This window comes from Emys orbicularis, chromosome 2, assembly GCF_028017835.1.
Source record: "Emys orbicularis isolate rEmyOrb1 chromosome 2, rEmyOrb1.hap1, whole genome shotgun sequence".
NCBI lineage: Eukaryota > Metazoa > Chordata > Testudines > Emydidae > Emys > Emys orbicularis.
The window spans coordinates 49,690,812-49,710,220 of NC_088684.1; the positions used below are offsets into that span (position 1 = coordinate 49,690,812).

The following is a 19,409-nucleotide window of genomic DNA, read 5'->3' on the forward strand; positions in this document are numbered from 1 at the left end:
AACTATACAACTGCTTAAATGTGTATCGATATAGCATATCATCCTCCTCCTGTTTACACTAAATTTGGTGCTTCTTTTTGCTAAAGGCTACATTTAGTTGCAAGTTAACATGTTTTAATGGTTACCAACCAGGAGAATCAACCCATCTTTAGGAAAATAACTAAAAAGTACAAATGCAAAACAAGATGAAAATGAATAATTTGCACCAAGATTTCCTGCTTCCTGATTTAAGTCATTATCAAAGTCAGAGATTTAAATCAATCCATGCAGCTCCCAAATGACTTTTGTTCTTGGGGGAAGCTCAGTATCCCTCCACAATGGCGCCAGAATGCAATCCCTAGCTCATGATGATACATGTAACATTTGTAAAAAACAAAGTTTACAACTAATCCATTGGCACATCTCAATGGAACAGTCTTTGAAGTTTGCATGCTTCCAAGGTATCACATCTGTTACAAAAATTATAAAAGCCAAAAAAAGGTACAGTGTTACATGAAAAGGTACAGTGTTATCACCATTTTTCTTGCCTCTCTAATAATTAAGGGATGTTCATGCATTGGCAAGTGATAGAATATTCTTTGTTCAAGAAACATGCAGAGTCTACCTACTGTCTATGCACTTTTAGTGAATCCATTATTGGGCAAAGATTAAAAGTTCAATGTCATCAATGCTTTCATTAATGGCGATTAGCCAACATAGACACCAAAAAGACTACAGCTGTCTGCATATAACAATGTTGGGACTGAAAATGCATATTTTAAGGTCTGATATTGTATTAAAATACATTACCTTTTCATTTGCTGCTTCAATTTGTCTTTGTTTTTCATTTGCCAGCTGCAGTAATTCTGCCTGATGAGCTGCTAGCGTTGACTCAAGCTGTCTTCTAAAAGCATCATCCATTGAATGAAGTTTTTCCATTGCAACCCTACAATAGGATGAAACGTTAATCCTTAAGAAAGCCAGAAATAACTGTATTATCATCATTACATTTTAAGACTGTAGGTCAGTGGTGGGCAACCTGCGGACCATGGGCCGCACACAGCCCTTCAGGGTAATCCGTTGGTGGGCTGCCAGTTTGCTTACAGTTGCACGGCTGCCCGCAGCTCCCAGAGGCTGCGGATCACCGTTCCTGCACCGCCAGAGATTGCAATCGACTGGGAGATCCCTCTAGGATTAACCAGTTAATTGCGATCGACTTGTTGGTGACCACTGAGCTAGAAGATTCACACTTACTCTTGTTAAGGGTGCTAACGACCCCTAAGGCTTTCAACCATCTACTTATACTAGCAAAAGATATACATATTATTCTCGCTTAAATGGTCTAAGTATTATTTCCTCCATTTCTTCTAAACAGGTTGGGCGAGAATGGGTCTATTATAACACATTTTCTGAGAATTAAAAGGGTAAATCTTGTATACGGAATCAGGAGCTCCCGAGAGGATGTTTCAATATAAAACTAGAATATGCAGCTACATAGAGCAACACTATAGTACAGACCTATTTACATGCGAATCCGCTTAACGCGCGGTAGCGCCATGCCTCCCAGTGCTACCTATTTAACACACGAGACTCGTTAACATGCAGTACAGGAACTTGCTATAGTAGTGCTACAGATTTGCTCACTAACTCACTGACATAGAAATCAACAGGAAGTGCAGAGCAGAAACGTGTTGTGCGTCTTTAACGTTGCTGTCCCTTCCCCGTCGGCGGTAAAGTGCTGCCGCGGCAAAGGACCCTGCAGTGCTTTAAGGTCCCTGCCCCTTTTGCCCTCCCTTGGCAGTCGACGGGCATGGGAGCGCGCAAAGGGAGCAGCTGCCCCGGGGCTGGTGATTTATAAGGGCCCGGGTTCTGGATGCCACTACTGCAGCAGCGGTGTCCGGAGCCCCGGGCCCTTTACATCGCCACAGGAACCCCGGGCGGCATGGACCAGGTGGCCTGGAAGGGCTGGCTGGGGGATGCTGACCCCTAGCCCTGCCCCGTCCGGTCCGCCCGAGGGCCCGCCCCTTCTGGGGGCCAGAGCTGCCCCCGCCCCGTACCGGTAAGTGTCCTGAGTTACTTTCACCCCTGTGTACTTGTAGTTGTAGTAGTAGTAGTAGTAATAATGTTTTTATTAGATTACCCATTTGAATTTATATTCTTGCAAAGTGCCATTAGCAGATAGGCCTGCAGTATTTGGGATGCTGTGAATACGTATGTCATCTTAGATTATACATACATTTTTATATATAAAGATATTTCAGCTTGGCCCTCTTAACCCGCGGTCCATTAACACGCGGGTGTGACGGCTTGACTCCCGACATCCGCGCGTAAACAGGTCTGTACTGTATTCAGACACTATGAATACACAGCCCTATGAAATTTCACACACAACATTCTTTTTCTAGGATACATTTCAGTAGCATTGAGCTTCCAGCACTGCTCCCAATGCTTAGCCCTAACAACTATTTCATTTTGTTCTGGAGAAACTAAATTTAGATCATTAAGATATTCCTTTGCCCTGCTGACCAGATGACGATTATGTACCACCTCTATTAAAACAACAGAGGAAATTCTCACCAAAGGAAAAAAACATGTTACCGGTTTTAGTGGGGGATATGTAAACTAAATCCTTAGCAGAAAGAGGTACTTCATCAGTAGTTATATTTTAGTGAGGCACACTAACAGAATAGTTGTAGCAATGAGCAGTCCTTTTCTCAAGGAAGTTTCATGGAAAAATCAAAATAATGTCTTTGACTACCTAATCTCATTAGTCATTGATTCTTTTGCATCGTTGGGTCTAGCATAACTTGCCATGTCTCTGCTTATTGCTGTCGCGTGTGTGGCCTAACTACACAAAGTCCACTGTTAGACTACCTATGCCTAAAGAGAAAAGAACAGTGCTTAAAAAATGGTTGTGATAGCCACAGCATCGTTAACAATAGTGGGAAGTCTTTAAAAAAAGACGGTTACTTACCTTCTGTAACTGTTGTTCTTCGAGATGTGTTGTTCACATCCATTCCACATTAGGTGTACGCGCGCCGCGTGCACGAACGTCGGAAACTTTTCCCTCAGCGGCTCCCGTCGGGCCCGCAGGGTCTCCCTTCCCGCCAGAGCGGCGCCCCGCCCTAGCGTATATATATCCCTGCTGGCCCGACCCTCCCTCAGTTCCTTCTTGCCGGTGACTCCGACAGAGGGGAAGGAGGGTGGGAAGTGTAATGGACGTGAACAACACATCTCGAAGAACAACAGTTACAGAAGGTAAGTAACCGTCTTTTCTTCTTCGAGTGATTGTTCACGTCCATTACACATTAGGTGACTCACAAGCTTACCATTGGAGGAGGGTAGGAGTCAAGGAATAACTGATTGAAGCACCGCCCTGCCGACCATCGCGTCATCTCTGGTCTGATGGTGGATCGCGTAGTGGGCTGTGAAAGTATGAACCGATGACCAGGTGGCTGCCTTGCAGATCTCCTGAAGTGGGACCTGCGCCAAGAAGGCCGTCGAGGACGCTTGGGCCCTAGTAGAGTGAGCCCGGATCGGAGGTGCAGGCACGTTGGCGAGCTCGTAGCACGTGCGTATGCAAAGCACGATCCACGCCGACAGGCGCTGCGTCGAAATAGGCTGGCCCTTCATCCGTTCCGCAATGGCCACGAATAGTTGAGTCGACTTGCGGAAAAGCCTGGTACGGTCCAGATAGAAAGCCAACGCCCGCCGAACATAGAGGGTATGCAGGCTACGATGGCGCGGGTCCGTATGGGGCTTGGGGAAGAACACCGGCAAACAGATGTCCTGCCCCATGTGAAAACTCGTGACCACCTTAGGGAGGAATTTAGGGTGAGGTCTAAGCTGCACCTTATCCTTATGAAAAACAGTATAAGGAGGCTCCGAGGTGAGGGCCCTCAGCTCCGACACCCTCCTAGCCGAGGTGACGGCCACGAGGAACGTGACCTTCCATGAAAGGTGCATGAGGGAGCAAGAGGCCAGGGGTTCAAAGGGGGGCCCCATGAGCTTAGTGAGGACCAGATTGAGGTCCCACGGGGGTATAGGTGGGCGAGTGTAGGGGAACATCCTTTCCAGCCCCTTGAGGAATCGGACCACAGTGGGGTTGGAGAATACGGACAGCCCCAATTCCCCCGGGTGGAACGCCGATATGGCGGCTAGATGCACCTTAATAGAAGCGGGGGCAAGGCCTTGGCGCTTGAGGTGCAGCAAGTAGTCCAGAATCAGTGGTATCGAGGCCTGCAAGGGCTGGACGTGCTGAGGCTCACACCATAGGGAGAAGCACTTCCACTTGGCAAGGTAGGTTGCCCTTGTGGAGGGCTTCCTACTACCCAGGAGGATTTGCTGGACCTCCTGAGAGCACCTGTGCTCCACCTCACTTAGCCAGAGAGAAGCCATGCCGTGAGATGCAGCGATGGCAGGTTCGGGTGGAGTAGGCGACCTCGGTCTTGTGTTATGAGGTCGTGATGGAGGGGGAGGGCTATCAGAGAGGCCACGGACAGCTCTAAGAGAGTTGTAAACCAGTGTTGACGTGGCCATGCCGGGGCGATGAGAATGACCGTCGCCCTGTCCCTGCGGGTCTTTAGAAGGACCCTGTGGATGAGTGGGAACGGGGGGAAGGCATACCGCAGGCTCCCGCCCCACGGGATTGCAAAGGCGTCCGCCAGAGAGCCCGGACTGCGGTTCTGGAAGGAGCAAAACTGTGGGCACTGGCTGTTGTCCATGGTGGCAAACAGATCCACCTGGGGAAACCCCCACCTCAGGAAGATTGAACGGAGGATGTCCCGTCTCAGCCTCCACTCGTGTGTGAGATAGGACTGGCTGAGACGGTCCGCCAATCCGTTCTGGACCCCGGGGAGATATGCAGCCTGGAGGTGTACTGAATGGGCTATGCAGAAGTCCCAGAGGAGGAGCGCCTCGCGACAGAGAGGAGAGGACCGGGACCCGCCCTGCTTGTTTATGTAAAATATAGCGGTAGTGTTGTCCGTCAGAACTGACACGCCGTGCCCTCTTATGGTGGCGTGAAAGGTCTGGCAGGCGAGGCGAACCGCCCTCAGCTCCTTCAGGTTGATGTGAAGCAACTGTTCCTCCCTGGACCACAAGCCCTGAGTGCGCAGGTCCCCCAGGTGCGCCCCCCAACCAAGGTCCGACGCGTCTGTCACTAGCGTCAGAACTGGTTGTGGGGTGGCGAACGGGACCCCCGCACAGACCTGCTGTTGGTCGAGCCACCAACAGAGGGCGCTCGATACCTGAGCAGGGATCGTGACTACCATGTCCAATGGGTCGTTGTTGGGGCGATATACTTGGGCCAACCACAGCTGCAGAGGCCGGAGTCTGAGGCGGGCGTGTGCGACCACGTGGGTGCATGCCGCCATGTGCCCCAAGAGCTGTAAGCAACGTCTGGCCGTGGTTGTGGGGAATCTCTGAATGGAGGTCACGGCCTCCTGGATTGCCAGGAAACGCGATACGGGAAGACTCGCCCGTGCCGCCACCGAGTCCAGGACTGCCCCTATGAACTCCAGTCTCTGTGTGGGGACTAGTGAGGACTTGGGCACATTGACCAACAGGCCGAGTTCGCGGAACACTTGCAGCGCCAATGTCACGTGAGTGTGAACCTCTGCCTCTGACCGGCCCGCCAGGAGCCAATCGTCTAGGTACGGGTAGACGCGCATCCGTCTTTTCCGAAGGAAGGCCGCCACCACGGACATGCATTTCGTGAAGACGCGTGGGGCCGTTGCCAGGCCGAAGGGCAAGACCGCAAACTGAAAATGGTGCTGCTGAATAGTGAAGCGCAGGAACCGCCGGTGGGCCGGGCGGATAGCGATGTGAAAGTAAGCGTCTTTCATATCGAGGGCAGCGTACCAATCCCCCGGATCCAGGGAAGGAATGATGGTACCAAGGGAGACCATACGGAAACGTGGTTTTTGCAAGAACTTGTTCAGCTTGCGAAGGTCCAGGATAGGACGGAGGCCCCCTTTCGCCTTGGGAATGAGGAAGTATCTGGAATAGAACCCTTTTCCTCTGAGGTCTGGAGGAACCTCTTCCACCGCCCCTACAGCGAGGAGGGTCCGTACCTCCTGCATGAGAAGTTGCTCGTGAGAGGGGTCCCTGAAGAGGGACGGGGGAGGTGGGTGGGAGGGAGGGGGCGAGGAGAACTGGAGGGCATATCCTGACTCTACCGTGCGCAGGACCCAATGGTCTGATGTTATATGGGACCAGGCACGGAAAAAACGGGATAGGCGGTCCCTGAAACACAGGGGAGGATCCGGGGAAGAGATAGGTACGCTGTCCTCGATCGCATCTTCAAAATCCCTGCTTATTTCCCGGCTGCGGCTTATTGTTGCCCTGGTTTTGGCCCTGGTTAGGCGTATTGTTGCACCTACGCCTATTGTCTCTGCCCTGCCTACGGTATGGTTCGTGTCGAGGGCGAGGCTGGTACTGCCTCTGTGGAGGCTGCGGTTTGAAGGGCTTCCTCTGTGTCACAGGGGTATGCATCCCCAAGGACTTGAGGGTAGCCCGCGAGTCCTTGAGGCCATGGAGCCTGGCGTCCGTCTGCTCCGAAAACAACCCTGTTCCTTCAAACGGAAGGTCTTGGAGGGTGTTTTGCACCTCGGGGGGAAGACCAGACGCCTGCAACCACGCTGAGCGTCTCATCACCACGCCGGACGCGATAGTCCTAGCGGCCGCATCAGCCGAGTCGAGCGAGGCCTGCAACGAGGTCTTGGCCACCGCCTTTCCCTCGTCCACAATGGCCGCAAACTCGGGTTGCGATCCCTGAGGCAAGGCATCCTTAAATTTAGACACCGACGCCCAGGAGTTAAAATTATGTCTGTTGAGGATCGCCTGCTGGTTCGCGATCCGCAACTGGAGGCCTCCCGACGAGTAGACCTTTCTGCCGAACAAGTCTAATCGTTTCGCCTCCTTGGCCTTGGGGGCTGGGGCCTGCTGGCCATGCCGCTCCCTCTCGTTGACCGCCGAAACGACCAGCGAACATGGGGCTGGATGGGAGAAGAGGAAGTCAAACCCTTTGGATGGGGCGAAGTACTTCCTCTCGACGCCCCTTGCTGTCGGCGCAGAGGAGGCTGGCGTCTGCCACACAGTCTTATAATTCGACTGTACAGTCTTTATTAGTGGAAGTGCAATCCTGGAGGGACCCTCCGGGCTGAGAATGTCTACCATGGGGTCCTCCTGCTCAACCGTCTCCTCCGCCTGCAACCCCAAATTGAGGGCCACCCGGCGGAGCAAGTCCTGGTGTGCCCGGTGGTCAATCGGGGGAGGGCCGGACACTGTTGTGCCCGCCACGGCTTCATCTGGTGAGGAGGTCATGGCCTTTTGAGCGTCCTCATCCTCCTGTAACTCCTCCTCAGCGGGGTGGCCCTCCGGGGTGCGTCCCCTGCCCTGAGTCAGGGACGGTGCCGGGCTCGGTGCCGAGTCCGCCCTTTCTGCATCAGGTGGTCTGGAGACCGTGGCCTCCGCACGGGAGGTGGGGCGGCACCGTGGGGAGCGGGACCGGTCTCCTGAAGGGCCCGATCTCAAGGTTCTGGACGGAGGGCCTTGCTGATGATAGGCCCACGGGGTCCAGAACGGCCACTGTCCCGGATGGCTCCAATGCGGTTGCCAAGAGGCCTCGTGCCCTTTAGTGGCGTGCCCTCTGCGGCCATATCTCGAAAACCCCGAGCTCTCTTCCGACGCAAGCGACGGTGACCTAGAGGGCCACGGCGGTGCCGTGGGGCGGTGCCGGTCCGGTGTCGGGGAGTGGTGCCGTCGGGACCGGGACCATGAGTAGCGCCGTGCCGATCTGGACCTAGAACGGTACCGTTGACCGCGGGACCGGGAACGGCTGCGGGAGGATGGTCTGGGGGCCCTCGCCATCGAAGCGTCCCGGTGCCTGCTCGAGCCGGGCTGCTGGGACGGTGCCTCGCTCGCGTCGGGGCCTGTCTGTTTGGAGGCCCGTTGCGCGGCGGGAAGCCGGGAGTCCACCGAGGCGGAGCTCGACCGGGACTGGCGCCGTGAGCGGTGCCGAGATGGCGACCGCGATGGGTGCATCATCGCCGGCTTGCCCTTGGAAGGCAGTCGCGGCGGAATGTCTTTGGCGCGGAGTGTGTTGACGGAGGACAATTCAATGAGGTCCTTTGCCGCCTCAAATGTGTCCGGGGTGGAGGGCTGTTCCAACAGTTCCTCCAGCCCTTCCTCCTCACTCGACGCGCTTGTCCCGGGGCTCGACGGGCCTTTCGGCGCCGGAGCCACTGGTACCGGGACCTGTATCGGGGCCGGCACGGCCTTGGTCGCACTAGCGGTCTTTGCTGGTGCCACCTTCTTGTACGGGGAGCGACCCCGGGCCTTGGGCTGGCTCTTGGGCTTGGCCGGCGAAGCAGACTGGTGCCGGGCGTGATCTCGCCGAGGCGGCACCGTAGACTTAGTCTGCACCGCCGGTGTCGGGTCGCGGACCGATGCCGGGGCACTCCGCACCGAAGCCGACGGTACCGTGGAAGCGGAGGGCTGTAACGCCATCTCCATGAGGAGCTGTTTCAGACAAAAGTCTCTCTCCTTTTGTGTTCTGGGCTTGAAAGCCATACAAATTTTACAGCGCTCCTTCTGGTGTGCTTCCCCCAGGCAACGGAGACACGACTCGTGCGGGTCGCTCACTGGCATAGGCCTGCGGCACGCGGCACAAGCCTTGAAGCCTTGGGCGTGCGGCATGCCCCGCCGCCCAGGGCCGGTGCCGGGGTTGACCAAACCCCTATCACCAAGACTTTTTTTTTTTTTTTGTCTTTGTGAAAAAACTAAATAACTACTTAACACTAACACTTAACTAAACAATGAACTGATAACTATTGCTAATGGCTATGCTAAGGGACACTCTCAAGCGAGAGATAGAGTTGTTCCAACGTCGCCACGGGCGGTAAGAAGGAACTGAGGGAGGGTCGGGCCAGCAGGGATATATATACGCTAGGGCGGGGCGCCGCTCTGGCGGGAAGGGAGACCCTGCGGGCCCGACGGGAGCCGCTGAGGGAAAAGTTTCCGACGTTCGTGCACGCGGCGCGCGTACACCTAATGTGGAATGGACGTGAACAAGCACTCGAAGAAGAAAAAGTTTTCCTAGCATAGACAAGATTTATGAGACTAGTTATATTGACATGTCATTCAGTATTTATTTGGCTGTCATGGTAGGCAGTGCCATTTGTACACGTGTTTACTGGAGACTACCTTCATCTTCAGAATATGTCTACATGATTTTTTTTTTTTTTTTTTTGAAAGTCTCATTTCCTTAGGCTTTGTTTACTATCAACTCCTAATCCACTGTTAATTGCTTCAACTAACACTTCCCCTGAAAGCACTGATGATAGATAAATAAAGTCATATTAAAATATGCAATGGATCCAAATGCAAAACAAAAAAACAAATAAATAAAAAAAAACCTCCAACTTTTCAGTAATAATCTGGGGGTGGGAGGAAGGAGAGAAGGGAGAAGGAAATTCAGATACTGTCTTACTTATTCTTTTTCCCCTCAAAGGCATTAAATGAAAACCTAAGTACTCACTATTAATTATAGCCACTTGTTTGGTGCCGCAGCAACACAAATGCAAAGTCACACAAACAGGAATACACATTTACCCTCTCAATAAATTTATGCCAAATGGGCCTCCTCTCTGTGGATTACAAATTTATGTTTTATATAAATTTTATTAACCCTTGTTTAATCTCAATGGGGCCATAGAACTAGGATCTCCAATAGGAAGTAACTTTATCTGAGTACTAAACATTTGGGAATCTAAAAATCTTCTAATACATTGAAAGTGCAGTTAAAAACTGAGGGGAAGATCCTGCAGATACCTACTTCACAGAAGTAGTCCTTACACACACACACACACACACACACACACACGTATTTCTTATGTGAGTATAAGAGTGTTTGTGATTGGACCTATAGAAAGTACTTGCAACTTCATTATGAACGCTAATATTGTGTACCAAAATGTCACCTGTCTTGCATGGTGGACTATGTACAAGTTTAACAAGACAACCATTATTAGTATTTTTGTTTTTACTTCTGAGTTTGAAGGCTTTTGTTTCTCTCTTCGATCAGCTTCTTTTCCTTGATATCAAAGTTTTCTTTCATTTGTTTAACTTGTGTCTCAAGGTGGCTTAGTAGTTCTCCTTTATCTTGCCACTTCTTATTCATTGCACTGAAAATAAAACACCAACGTTCAGAGTGCATACAGATTCTATCATCTTTTAAAACTGGGGGGGGAGGGGAGGGAAAAAAAAGTGATACTTTTACATTTCCCAATTTTCAAGTTCTAACCGTCAAAAGTGAGGCTCTGGCCTACCCACGTACTCTTCTCCCAACCAATCTGAACACAAGATTTCACTTGAAATTTCAGTGTGGGCCATAACGTTTCATTATGCTTATAATAGTATACATCACCTATATGCTTTCCCAATATCTTCCAGTTCTGCTTCTCTCTCTTCTAGCAGTTGTTTTAATTCCTCTTTTCTTTCATTTTGCCTTTCTAACTTTTCCATTAGCTCTTCCAACTGTGCAGTTTTTTCATCCAATTGTACCTGAAAAGTCTTTTGGATTTCAACATTTTCTTCACGCTGCTTTCTCATCTGCTCATCTCTCTCCTGTAAACCCTATAAACACAACAACATTTGTTTTGGTATAAATGGGTATAGACTAGCCATAAATAAATTTAGGTTGAAAATTAGATGAAAGTTTCTAGCCATCAGAGCAGTGAAGTTCTTGAACAGACTTCAAATACAAGTAGTGGGGGCAAACCACTCAACTCGTTTTAAGATGAAGCCTGATACGTTTATGAGCAGGATGTGACAGAGTTGCCTATGACAGCAGGGTACTAGACTCAAGCACCCACAAGGTCCCTTCTAGTCCTATGTATGGTCCTCGTTTTTATTAACATAAAACTTTCTTGCAATTATGTTAACTTACAGGATATACTGGTTGCAAAACAAAAACAAAAGCAATAATTTCTGATGGAAAAATTGTAATAAAAGAACATTGAAGAGTTCAAACTCTGCTACTTTTAAAAATATACTGTATATAACTAGCGGATAATTTGTCTATATTAATCTACTTGGAGTTTTGCTATGATAAATGAGGCAAAGGTTTGAGTCCCACTGGAATTTATAATGCTAGTTTAACTGTAAGTATGTTACCCTATTGCTCCCTGAATGCAAAAGGAACAGAATAAAAGAGAAAATATTTTATACTTGAATATAAAATTTCAAATTCAACTGATTATTTTAATGAAGCAAAAAACAATAAATTAAGTGAGACCTGTCCTACATTTTTCTTCTACATTTCTGATAATGATTTTTATCTGGGAGTAAGTCTGTACATAAATACAATCATATATGGCCTGGTCCTGCACACAATGAAGTCAATGGAAGCGCACTCTCAGACAGTCATGGCACTGCTTTCCTAATTTTATTCAAGTCACTGCCACAATTTTCACTTGAACTCTGTTTAATTTAAGCATACCGTACATGCACACACACTCACACACCACTTACTTCTTTTAATTTCCTAATTGTTTCTGTTTGATCTTCCACTATTTTGGTCTTAATTCTTAGCGCATCATTGTAGCGTTCATTTTGTTTTTTTAGAATCTCACTTTCATTGGTCAGAACCTCAATTTTTGCTTCTAGTTTTCCACGGTCTTGAGCAAGAGAAGCTCCTGGATAAACACAACATTACAGCACTGCAGATCTTGAAGGCATTTTCCAAGCACATTTCAAAAAAAGTGAACATTTTATGCAAGTGTGGACATGCTTGTATCTCCTGCATGGAGCAAACTGCTGGACTGGAACCTTAGTTTGTAACTACACAATTTTTTTTGAAAATGTTCAACAGTGGCATCTTAATGGTATTAAACACTTGCTGTTTAGACCTCCTTTGGGCACTTCTATTAAAAATGATCAGTAATAATGCTTACAGATCTAAGCTAAGCAGTTTCAAAGAGACCACCAGATGGAGCTAAATCTGTACTGCTAGTTATAGTGCAGAAGAACAAGAAAGAGGATGAAAGCCACAACATCACTTATTGCTCCAACATTTAAATTAGTCGTCTTCAAGGACACCTGCAATTTGATTTTCACTTTGGGGGATGAAAGTGAACAAGTGACACAGGTATCAATACCACTATGAAATGCAGAGTAAGTAATGCTATTTAGTACTGAGGGAATTCTCTCAAACTTGAACCTCCCTGCAATATTTTATGTGCTATCCTCCTCCCTGAATGAGCTATAAGAGTCAATGAAAGTAGATGATTGCACATTTGTTCTCTATAATTTGACTTAACGACCACGCAAGGAGAGATGTATACAGTACTAGAGGACCAATTAGGGTCCACCTCACCAGTTCCACAACAATGCTTCTGGCCTTGTGTTTAAAACTCAAATAAATAAATTTTAAAAAGCCTCAATTTTAATATGGCAAGCATAACATTTTGCCAAATATATAAAAACACCTGAATGAAAAAGGAGTGAGAACAGGGTACACATACAGAACATTCTTTGAGATTACCACCTTCGAATATGCTGTGATACTACTATTTGTTTTATGAATAGCTTTACACCATTTTTCTAGGCACTATTCACTATGACTCCAAGTAGTTGCTTGCACAAAGTAATGGCCACATCGAAGCAAATCATCACCACCACTGGGTAAAACAAAGTGGAATAGAATGTGACACTTTTTTTTGCAATTCATATCAATATGTATGGAAAAACTGTATAAAAAGGGGATGACAGTAAACAGCAGTGTCCCTCCTTACCAGTTATGTATAAGTAAAAATCAAAATAAAAATCACAAGATCAGGTGTTCTGAGGTGTCTCTTATTGAGCCCACACACTAAGAAATATTTTCCTCCCATAAATAATCAAGTGAAGTTTAAAAAAATAAGTCAATTCACTGAGTTAACAGAATACCACACAAAATTATAATCAGTAACAGCTTATTTTTTTTTTATTCCTGATCTTCAGCTCGCTCACATTCTGATTAATTTTAACATTTAACTATGGTATCCTGAAACAATAAGCCTATTTTTCACTTAATTAACAGAATAAGCAACATTGTGTTTAGTGAAAATTATGAGCTCAAGAAGTTAAAACTGTGTGTGGTTTTTCTACAAGATTTCTCTCCTTGGGATTTTATTACTCATTTTTGTAGATCTTCAACCTATCCCTCTTAACAAAAATATAGTAAATATTTATTCCTTTATGACAGGATGACAGTACTTTTTAAGTGGGGGTTGGACAGAAATATTTTAGCTTTAATGTGAGTTTCCATCCACTGGATAACTGCTCAGTGACATGACTCTCAATTAATTAATAAATAAAATAAATTAAAAAAAAAAAAAAAAGTAAGTGCTATGAAGAGGGTCATGTACCAGAACACTACTTTTTCCAACTACTTAAATGTATAGCAAGTAGTGGAGGCTAATAATTTTTAATAATGCCACTCCTATGAAAAATAGTCCTTTCTGTGTCAAATAAAAGAAAGTAAGGTTGGAGATTATTTGTCTCAGGTGGTGCTACAGTGCATTGTGGTAATACAACTGGCCAGGGAAGAAATGTAAGTGAAATATCTATTTAATTTATGCTATCATATTCTACCACAAAACTGTTGTATTTTTACCCTGTTGTGCCAACTCTTGTCCCCATATTTTTCTTTCCACTTTTAATCCATCAATTACAGATTCTTGGGCTGTCAGCTGAGAAATAAGTTTTGATTTTTCCTGTTTCAGGAGTTCAGTTTGAATAGTCTTTTGTTTGTCCTCCTCAACCAAAGTTTCAAGTGCTCTGATTCGACTCTGTATACATGAATGAATAGGGGGGGGGAGAGGGGGGACAAAAAACAAAAAAACAGTAAGATTTTGTAAGACAAATATTCAAGAATTCAATATAATTAATACCAATTTAACTATGACAGTTAATACTAACTAACTATTTAAGCAGATATTCTGCTTACACACAAGGTTTTCTCTGATAAAAATTGGCATCTTTTACCTGTAACAAAGCACAGGCATTTGTTTCATCAGTCAACACAGTGTATGCATTTTATTCACGGATAAACCTAGGCATAGGTTAGGGGTTTGTTACAGGAGTGGGTGGGTGAGATTCTGTGGCCTGCGTTGTGCAGGAGGTCAGACTAGATGATCATAATGGTCCCTTCTGACCTTGAAGTCTATGCGTCTAATAAAGTTTGCTTGAAAATATATATGAATAAATTTGAGAGGAAATAACTTTGTAATTAAAAGAAGTGCAAAAAAGTCTGAAAAGAGGAAACAGAGAATTTAGGTTGCACAGCAGAAGTTAATCCAAAGGAAACAAATGGAGGCTGTACTGGGGTGGGCTTCCACCCCACAAGACAGATCTAACCTGAAACATGCAAAATTCATTTTTTCCATACCTTATAAATATTCTTTTTTAAAAAAGCCTATATTTTACTTTTAAAAATAGTTTCAAGGAATAAATCAACATTTCCAACAGTTATTCTCTGACAGAGATTCCATTTGGCATAATACATTAAACGTTCTGCTCTTGAGAATTTATTTTCTTTTTGAAAGCTGACCGGACATTAAAAAAGTAACTTGCAATCTCTAAATGCTACACATACCTTTCCCCTGGCCTCTTGGAAAAAGCTACAAGTCCATGATAGCTGAACTTATATTTAACAGCTAGAATTTTTTTTAAATGTGATGATGTTCCTAATATTTTAATGGCCATTTGTGAATACCTCCACCCCGATATAACGCTGTCCTCGGGAGCCAAAAAAAATCTTACCACGTTATAGGCGAAACCGCGTTATATCGAACTTGCTTTGATCTGCCGGAGTGCACAGCCCCCCCCCCCCCCCCCGAGCACTGCTTTACCGCGTTATATCCGAATTCATGTTATATCGGGTCGCATTATATTGGGGTAGAGGTGTATTATAATATTGTAGATAATATCATCAGAAAGTGTGCTACATAACTAATGTAAATGATAGGTAGTCACTATTATATCATTATCTAAATTACTGTAATAATGCTAATTATATAAATCCCAGTAACAATACTTTGTACAGTACTTGCTAAGTACTCTAACTTAATTAATTCATGTACAATCATTTGAAAATAACTCTTCTGCAGCTAAAATATTGTCATTTCTGAGTTTACAAAAGTTCACAGTATTAAATATTCTCTGAATCTCAGTTTCAAGTACTTACTATTATGTACAACTTGCTATCACCACAAAATAGGAGTGCAATCGTGAGGAACTGTATGCGTGTGTATTTGGCTATATTGTGCATCTGAGAAGTCAGAATGCGAGAGTGGTAAGACACGAAAATTGAGATTACTGTGAATATTAACATGGTGTATTTCCTTATCCCATTTTTAGCCAATGTTAACTTTAAGATGAAATATACGGAGTATTGTTAATGCTAAAACTTCTTGTCTAAAGTACTGTATAATTAAAAAAAAAGGCTTCAAAACATATACCTTTAGATTTGCTGTTGTTTCTTGTTTTGACTTTACTACCTCTGTAATCCTTGCTTTCTGTTCTTTCACCATGGATGTCAGCTCTTGAATCAGAGCTGCTGACTGCTTTTCCTTTTGCTGAGATTGAAAAAGGGAACACTTATGTTCTGCTAACTCAGCAGTAACATTTTCAAAACCGTCCTTAACCTGTACGATAAAGACAGGTTAATAAAAAGATTAGCTTTCCAAGTGTGTGCGCGCGTGTGTGTGTGTGCGTACATGAAAATACAATATGGTAATTTGAAATAATGGAAGTGAGATTAATTCCATCCATTCCAAAGGTATTTCATATCACCTGAAGTTATTTGTTAAGTTATGAATGCATAGAACCTACTCAGTCAAACCAAATGAAAAACGTTTCAAATAGTATCTCAAAAGATTAAACTGGATCTCAAAAAAAAAAATTTAATTTAAAGTGAACTGTTACTTTAACACTACAATTGTCATTTTTGATTAACAATGAAGGAGAGAGAAAAAAAGTGTGTGTGTGTTTTTTTTTTTAAAGCACAGAATTTGACAACCTCCTCGACTCCACACATTTTTCAAGATACTGTCTTAATCTTACCTCTTTAAACCTTTTGGCTTCAATAGTTAAAGCAATACGAAATTCATTTTCCAACTCCATATACTGCTGGTTTAACATACTAATTTTCTCCTGAAATTCTTTAATGCGTTCTTCATGCCGCTGTTGTTCTTTAGCAATTTCTTTTGACAAGGCATCTTGGAATTCAGATCCATTCAAAGCAACTCGGGTTTCAAGTTCTCTCCTGGAGTTACCAATCACGTACATTAAATTCAGAATTGCAGTATCTTTCAATACTATATCACTAGGTTTATTTAAAAAAAATTAAAAACAATGTAATAAGAGCAAGATAGGAACCATGTATTTACATCATTGCTCTTCAAGAGATACCTTTGTGAGGGTCAAGAAGAACAGTGGGTAGATATACTGAAGTATAAAACATGGATTAACTGTATAATTCCAACAAAGAAGGAAAATACAAACTATTTAGTGAAAACCCAGTTATGCTTGCTAAAGGGAAACACCCATCAGAACTCTTAGCAGCAAGCATCAGTTAACATACCTCCATTCTCACATTACATATTCACTAACAGACATTCATCCAATTATAAACAAGTCACACTTCTCCTATAGTAACACAAAAACATACCCCAGACTCCTCACCATCACATTAATGTGCAAAAATCTTAACTCTGACCTTGTCTTTTTTTGTGGGAAAACATCACATCACAGATTTCACCAGTGCAAGGATACCTACCAGATGTGCTTCTTGAGGTTGCTGGGGCCAATGTTAAGGTTTTGCACTACAGTGCAGTGGCAAGAAATAAATTATTGTATATTCTCTCTCTCCCTCACCTTCAAAGAACATTATGTTGACATTGCTGAAAACCAACAGCCCTGTTTTGGTGTTTTTATTTTTAGTTGAGTGGAAATCTATTAAGACTAATAGATTTAAGAAAATCTATTGTAGTTCGAATGAGGGGGATATTTACATACCTGAATTTAGAAATTTGTGGGTTCTACAGTTTTATGCAAAAAAGGGTCCAAAAATTTGGAGAAGAATCACTTTGCAAAAAATTTCAGAAGAGACTTTTGGTTACTGGCAAATAAATAAATGGTCAAAATATCCTCAAAAATTCAGACCTCTCATATTTACACAGTTCTGTGGGTTGCTTTTCCCACTACAAACCCACACCCTCATCTGCAACTTACACAAGTACAGTAACTCCTCACTTAACGTCATAGTAATGTTCTTGAAAAATGCAACTTTAAGTGAAACGATGTTAAGTGAATCCAATTTCCCCATAAGAATTCATGTAAATAGGGGAAGTTAGGTTCCAGGGAAATTTTTTTCACCAGACAAAAGACATATATACATATACAGTATAAGTTTTAAACAATTTAAAACAAAATTTAATACTGTACTCAGCAATGATGATTGTGAAGCTTGGTTGAGGTGGTGGAGTCAGAGGGTGAAAGAGGGTAGATCGGCTGCTCCTCTTGCTGTTCTTTCCAAAGTGCCACGGGGGTGTTCAACCCCTGGCTCTGCTCCAGGCCCACCCCCACTCCACCCCTTCCCCCAAGGCCCCACCTCTTCCTGCCCCTGCTCCACCCCACCCCTCGAGTGCACCACGTCCTTGCTCCTCTCCCCTCCCCCCAGCCTCCTGAATGCCACGGAACAGCTGTTTCATGGCATTCAGGAGGCTCTAGGAGGGTAGGGGAGAGGAGCGAGGATGTGGTGTACAGCCTCACCCTCTCCTCCTGCCTGCAGAAATCAGCTGTTTCAGGGCATTCAGGAGGCTCTGGAGGGGAGGGAGGAGGCTGCGTGCCGCATCCTCGCTCCTCCCCCTTCCCTCCCGGAGCCTCCTGAACACCATGAAACAGCTGATTGCTGTGGGTGGGAAGTGCAGGAAGGGATGGGGGAGTTGCTCACTTGTGGGGCTGCTGGCGGGCGGGAGGTGCTGGGTGGTAGTGGAGGGGAGCTGATAGGGCAGCTGCTGGCCCACCCCTGGTTCCAAGCCCCACAGCCAAACAACGTTATAAGCAAACATTGCACAACTCTAAATGAGTGTATTCTCTAATAGATCAGCGATGTAACAATGAAACAATGTTAACTGGGACGACGTTAAGTAAGGAGTTACTGCAGAAAACGTACAGAACCTCTGAATTTGTCCTCTAATACATATAACCCATAATTCTGTTAAAAAATAGCAATAGAAGGGAGAAGAAAAGTGTGTGTAAAGTATGCAAACAGGATGTAAATAAAACATTTTTAGGAAGACAAAAATTAGGAATATTAGTCCACTACTTGAATGTTCTAAGGCTAAGAAAATGTTCATTTCTTATTTTAAGAAACTCTGCCAAGATAGAACAAATTGAAACTTTGATAGTATATGACAACATTAAACTCATTTCCAATGAGAGTCCTGCACTATATTGTTTGTATTTTACTGAAGTATGCTGGAATAAGATTTTATGCCTATCCCTCTGAAAGCCATTTTATAAGACTATGCTATTCAGCAAAAGTTTAAACAAATACAAATCAAGACCAGTATAAAAATCAGAACTACTTTGTCTTGTTTGCTGTGCTGAGCTATCCAAATTGCACAACAACCACCACCAACCAACCAACAACATGTATTAAAACCTGTTTTCCCCAAAGGTCAGCACAACTGTGATCACTGACAAAAGGACTAATCTGCTAGGATTCATCTTGAAGAGATGCTGTAGGACTTGTCTAACTTTCAATATTTTACAGTATGAAAGATAATGCAAAATTTTTTTGTATAAAAGCAATTTAAGTTTTGATATGCTTTTATCCAGGAAAGAATATAAGGTATCTTTCATTCAAGTCTTTGACAGTTTTGAACAATGTAAGTCATTGATGAAACAAACAAATCAAAGAAAGATTTGAGGAATAAGTTTATCTGCATGGAAGTCTCAGATGAGGGAAAGTTGCTGCCTGATATTTCCTTCTCAGCACTTACTATGGAGCTGATGAGAATGGAAGTAACCCCCTCTGCTATCCTCCCCAAAACCTCTAAATCCACCATTTTAACAAAAGGGCAGACTAACAGGATAGGAATTCTCAAAATATATATTTTCAAATAAATTGGCTTAGATTCTAACCATAGCAGAACATCCTCAAACAAGCAAAGCTTTTCTAGATTCTGCAGTATTAACATACCCTCTCTGGATTGTGGTAAAGAAACAAACCTGTGCTCTTGCTCTTTTAACATGAGAAGCTCATGGAGTTGATGCACCTTCTCTTTCTGTTGTCGAAGAGATACTCGAAGTAACTGTACTTCTCTCTCAGTCGCTGAAGCTTTAAGTTCTGCCTCTTGAATCCGCTTCATCTGTAT

The 19,409-nt window shown here is 44.7% G+C and overlaps 1 protein-coding gene across 1 annotated transcript in view; it reads right to left on the reverse strand.

Moving 5' to 3' along the window:
* The window catches only part of LRRCC1 (leucine rich repeat and coiled-coil centrosomal protein 1), a 47,695-nt gene that overhangs the window by 7,818 nt on the left and 20,468 nt on the right, over window positions 1-19,409 (reverse strand). The window contains exons 11-18 of the mRNA XM_065398914.1: window positions 19,264-19,403; window positions 16,090-16,291; window positions 15,486-15,671; window positions 13,640-13,814; window positions 11,515-11,678; window positions 10,409-10,617; window positions 10,029-10,166; window positions 790-925 (exon numbers count right to left, since the gene is read on the reverse strand). Of these exons, the coding sequence (XP_065254986.1) occupies window positions 790-925; window positions 10,029-10,166; window positions 10,409-10,617; window positions 11,515-11,678; window positions 13,640-13,814; window positions 15,486-15,671; window positions 16,090-16,291; window positions 19,264-19,403 (1,350 nt within the window). The remainder of the gene's footprint in view (window positions 1-789; window positions 926-10,028; window positions 10,167-10,408; window positions 10,618-11,514; window positions 11,679-13,639; window positions 13,815-15,485; window positions 15,672-16,089; window positions 16,292-19,263; window positions 19,404-19,409) is intronic.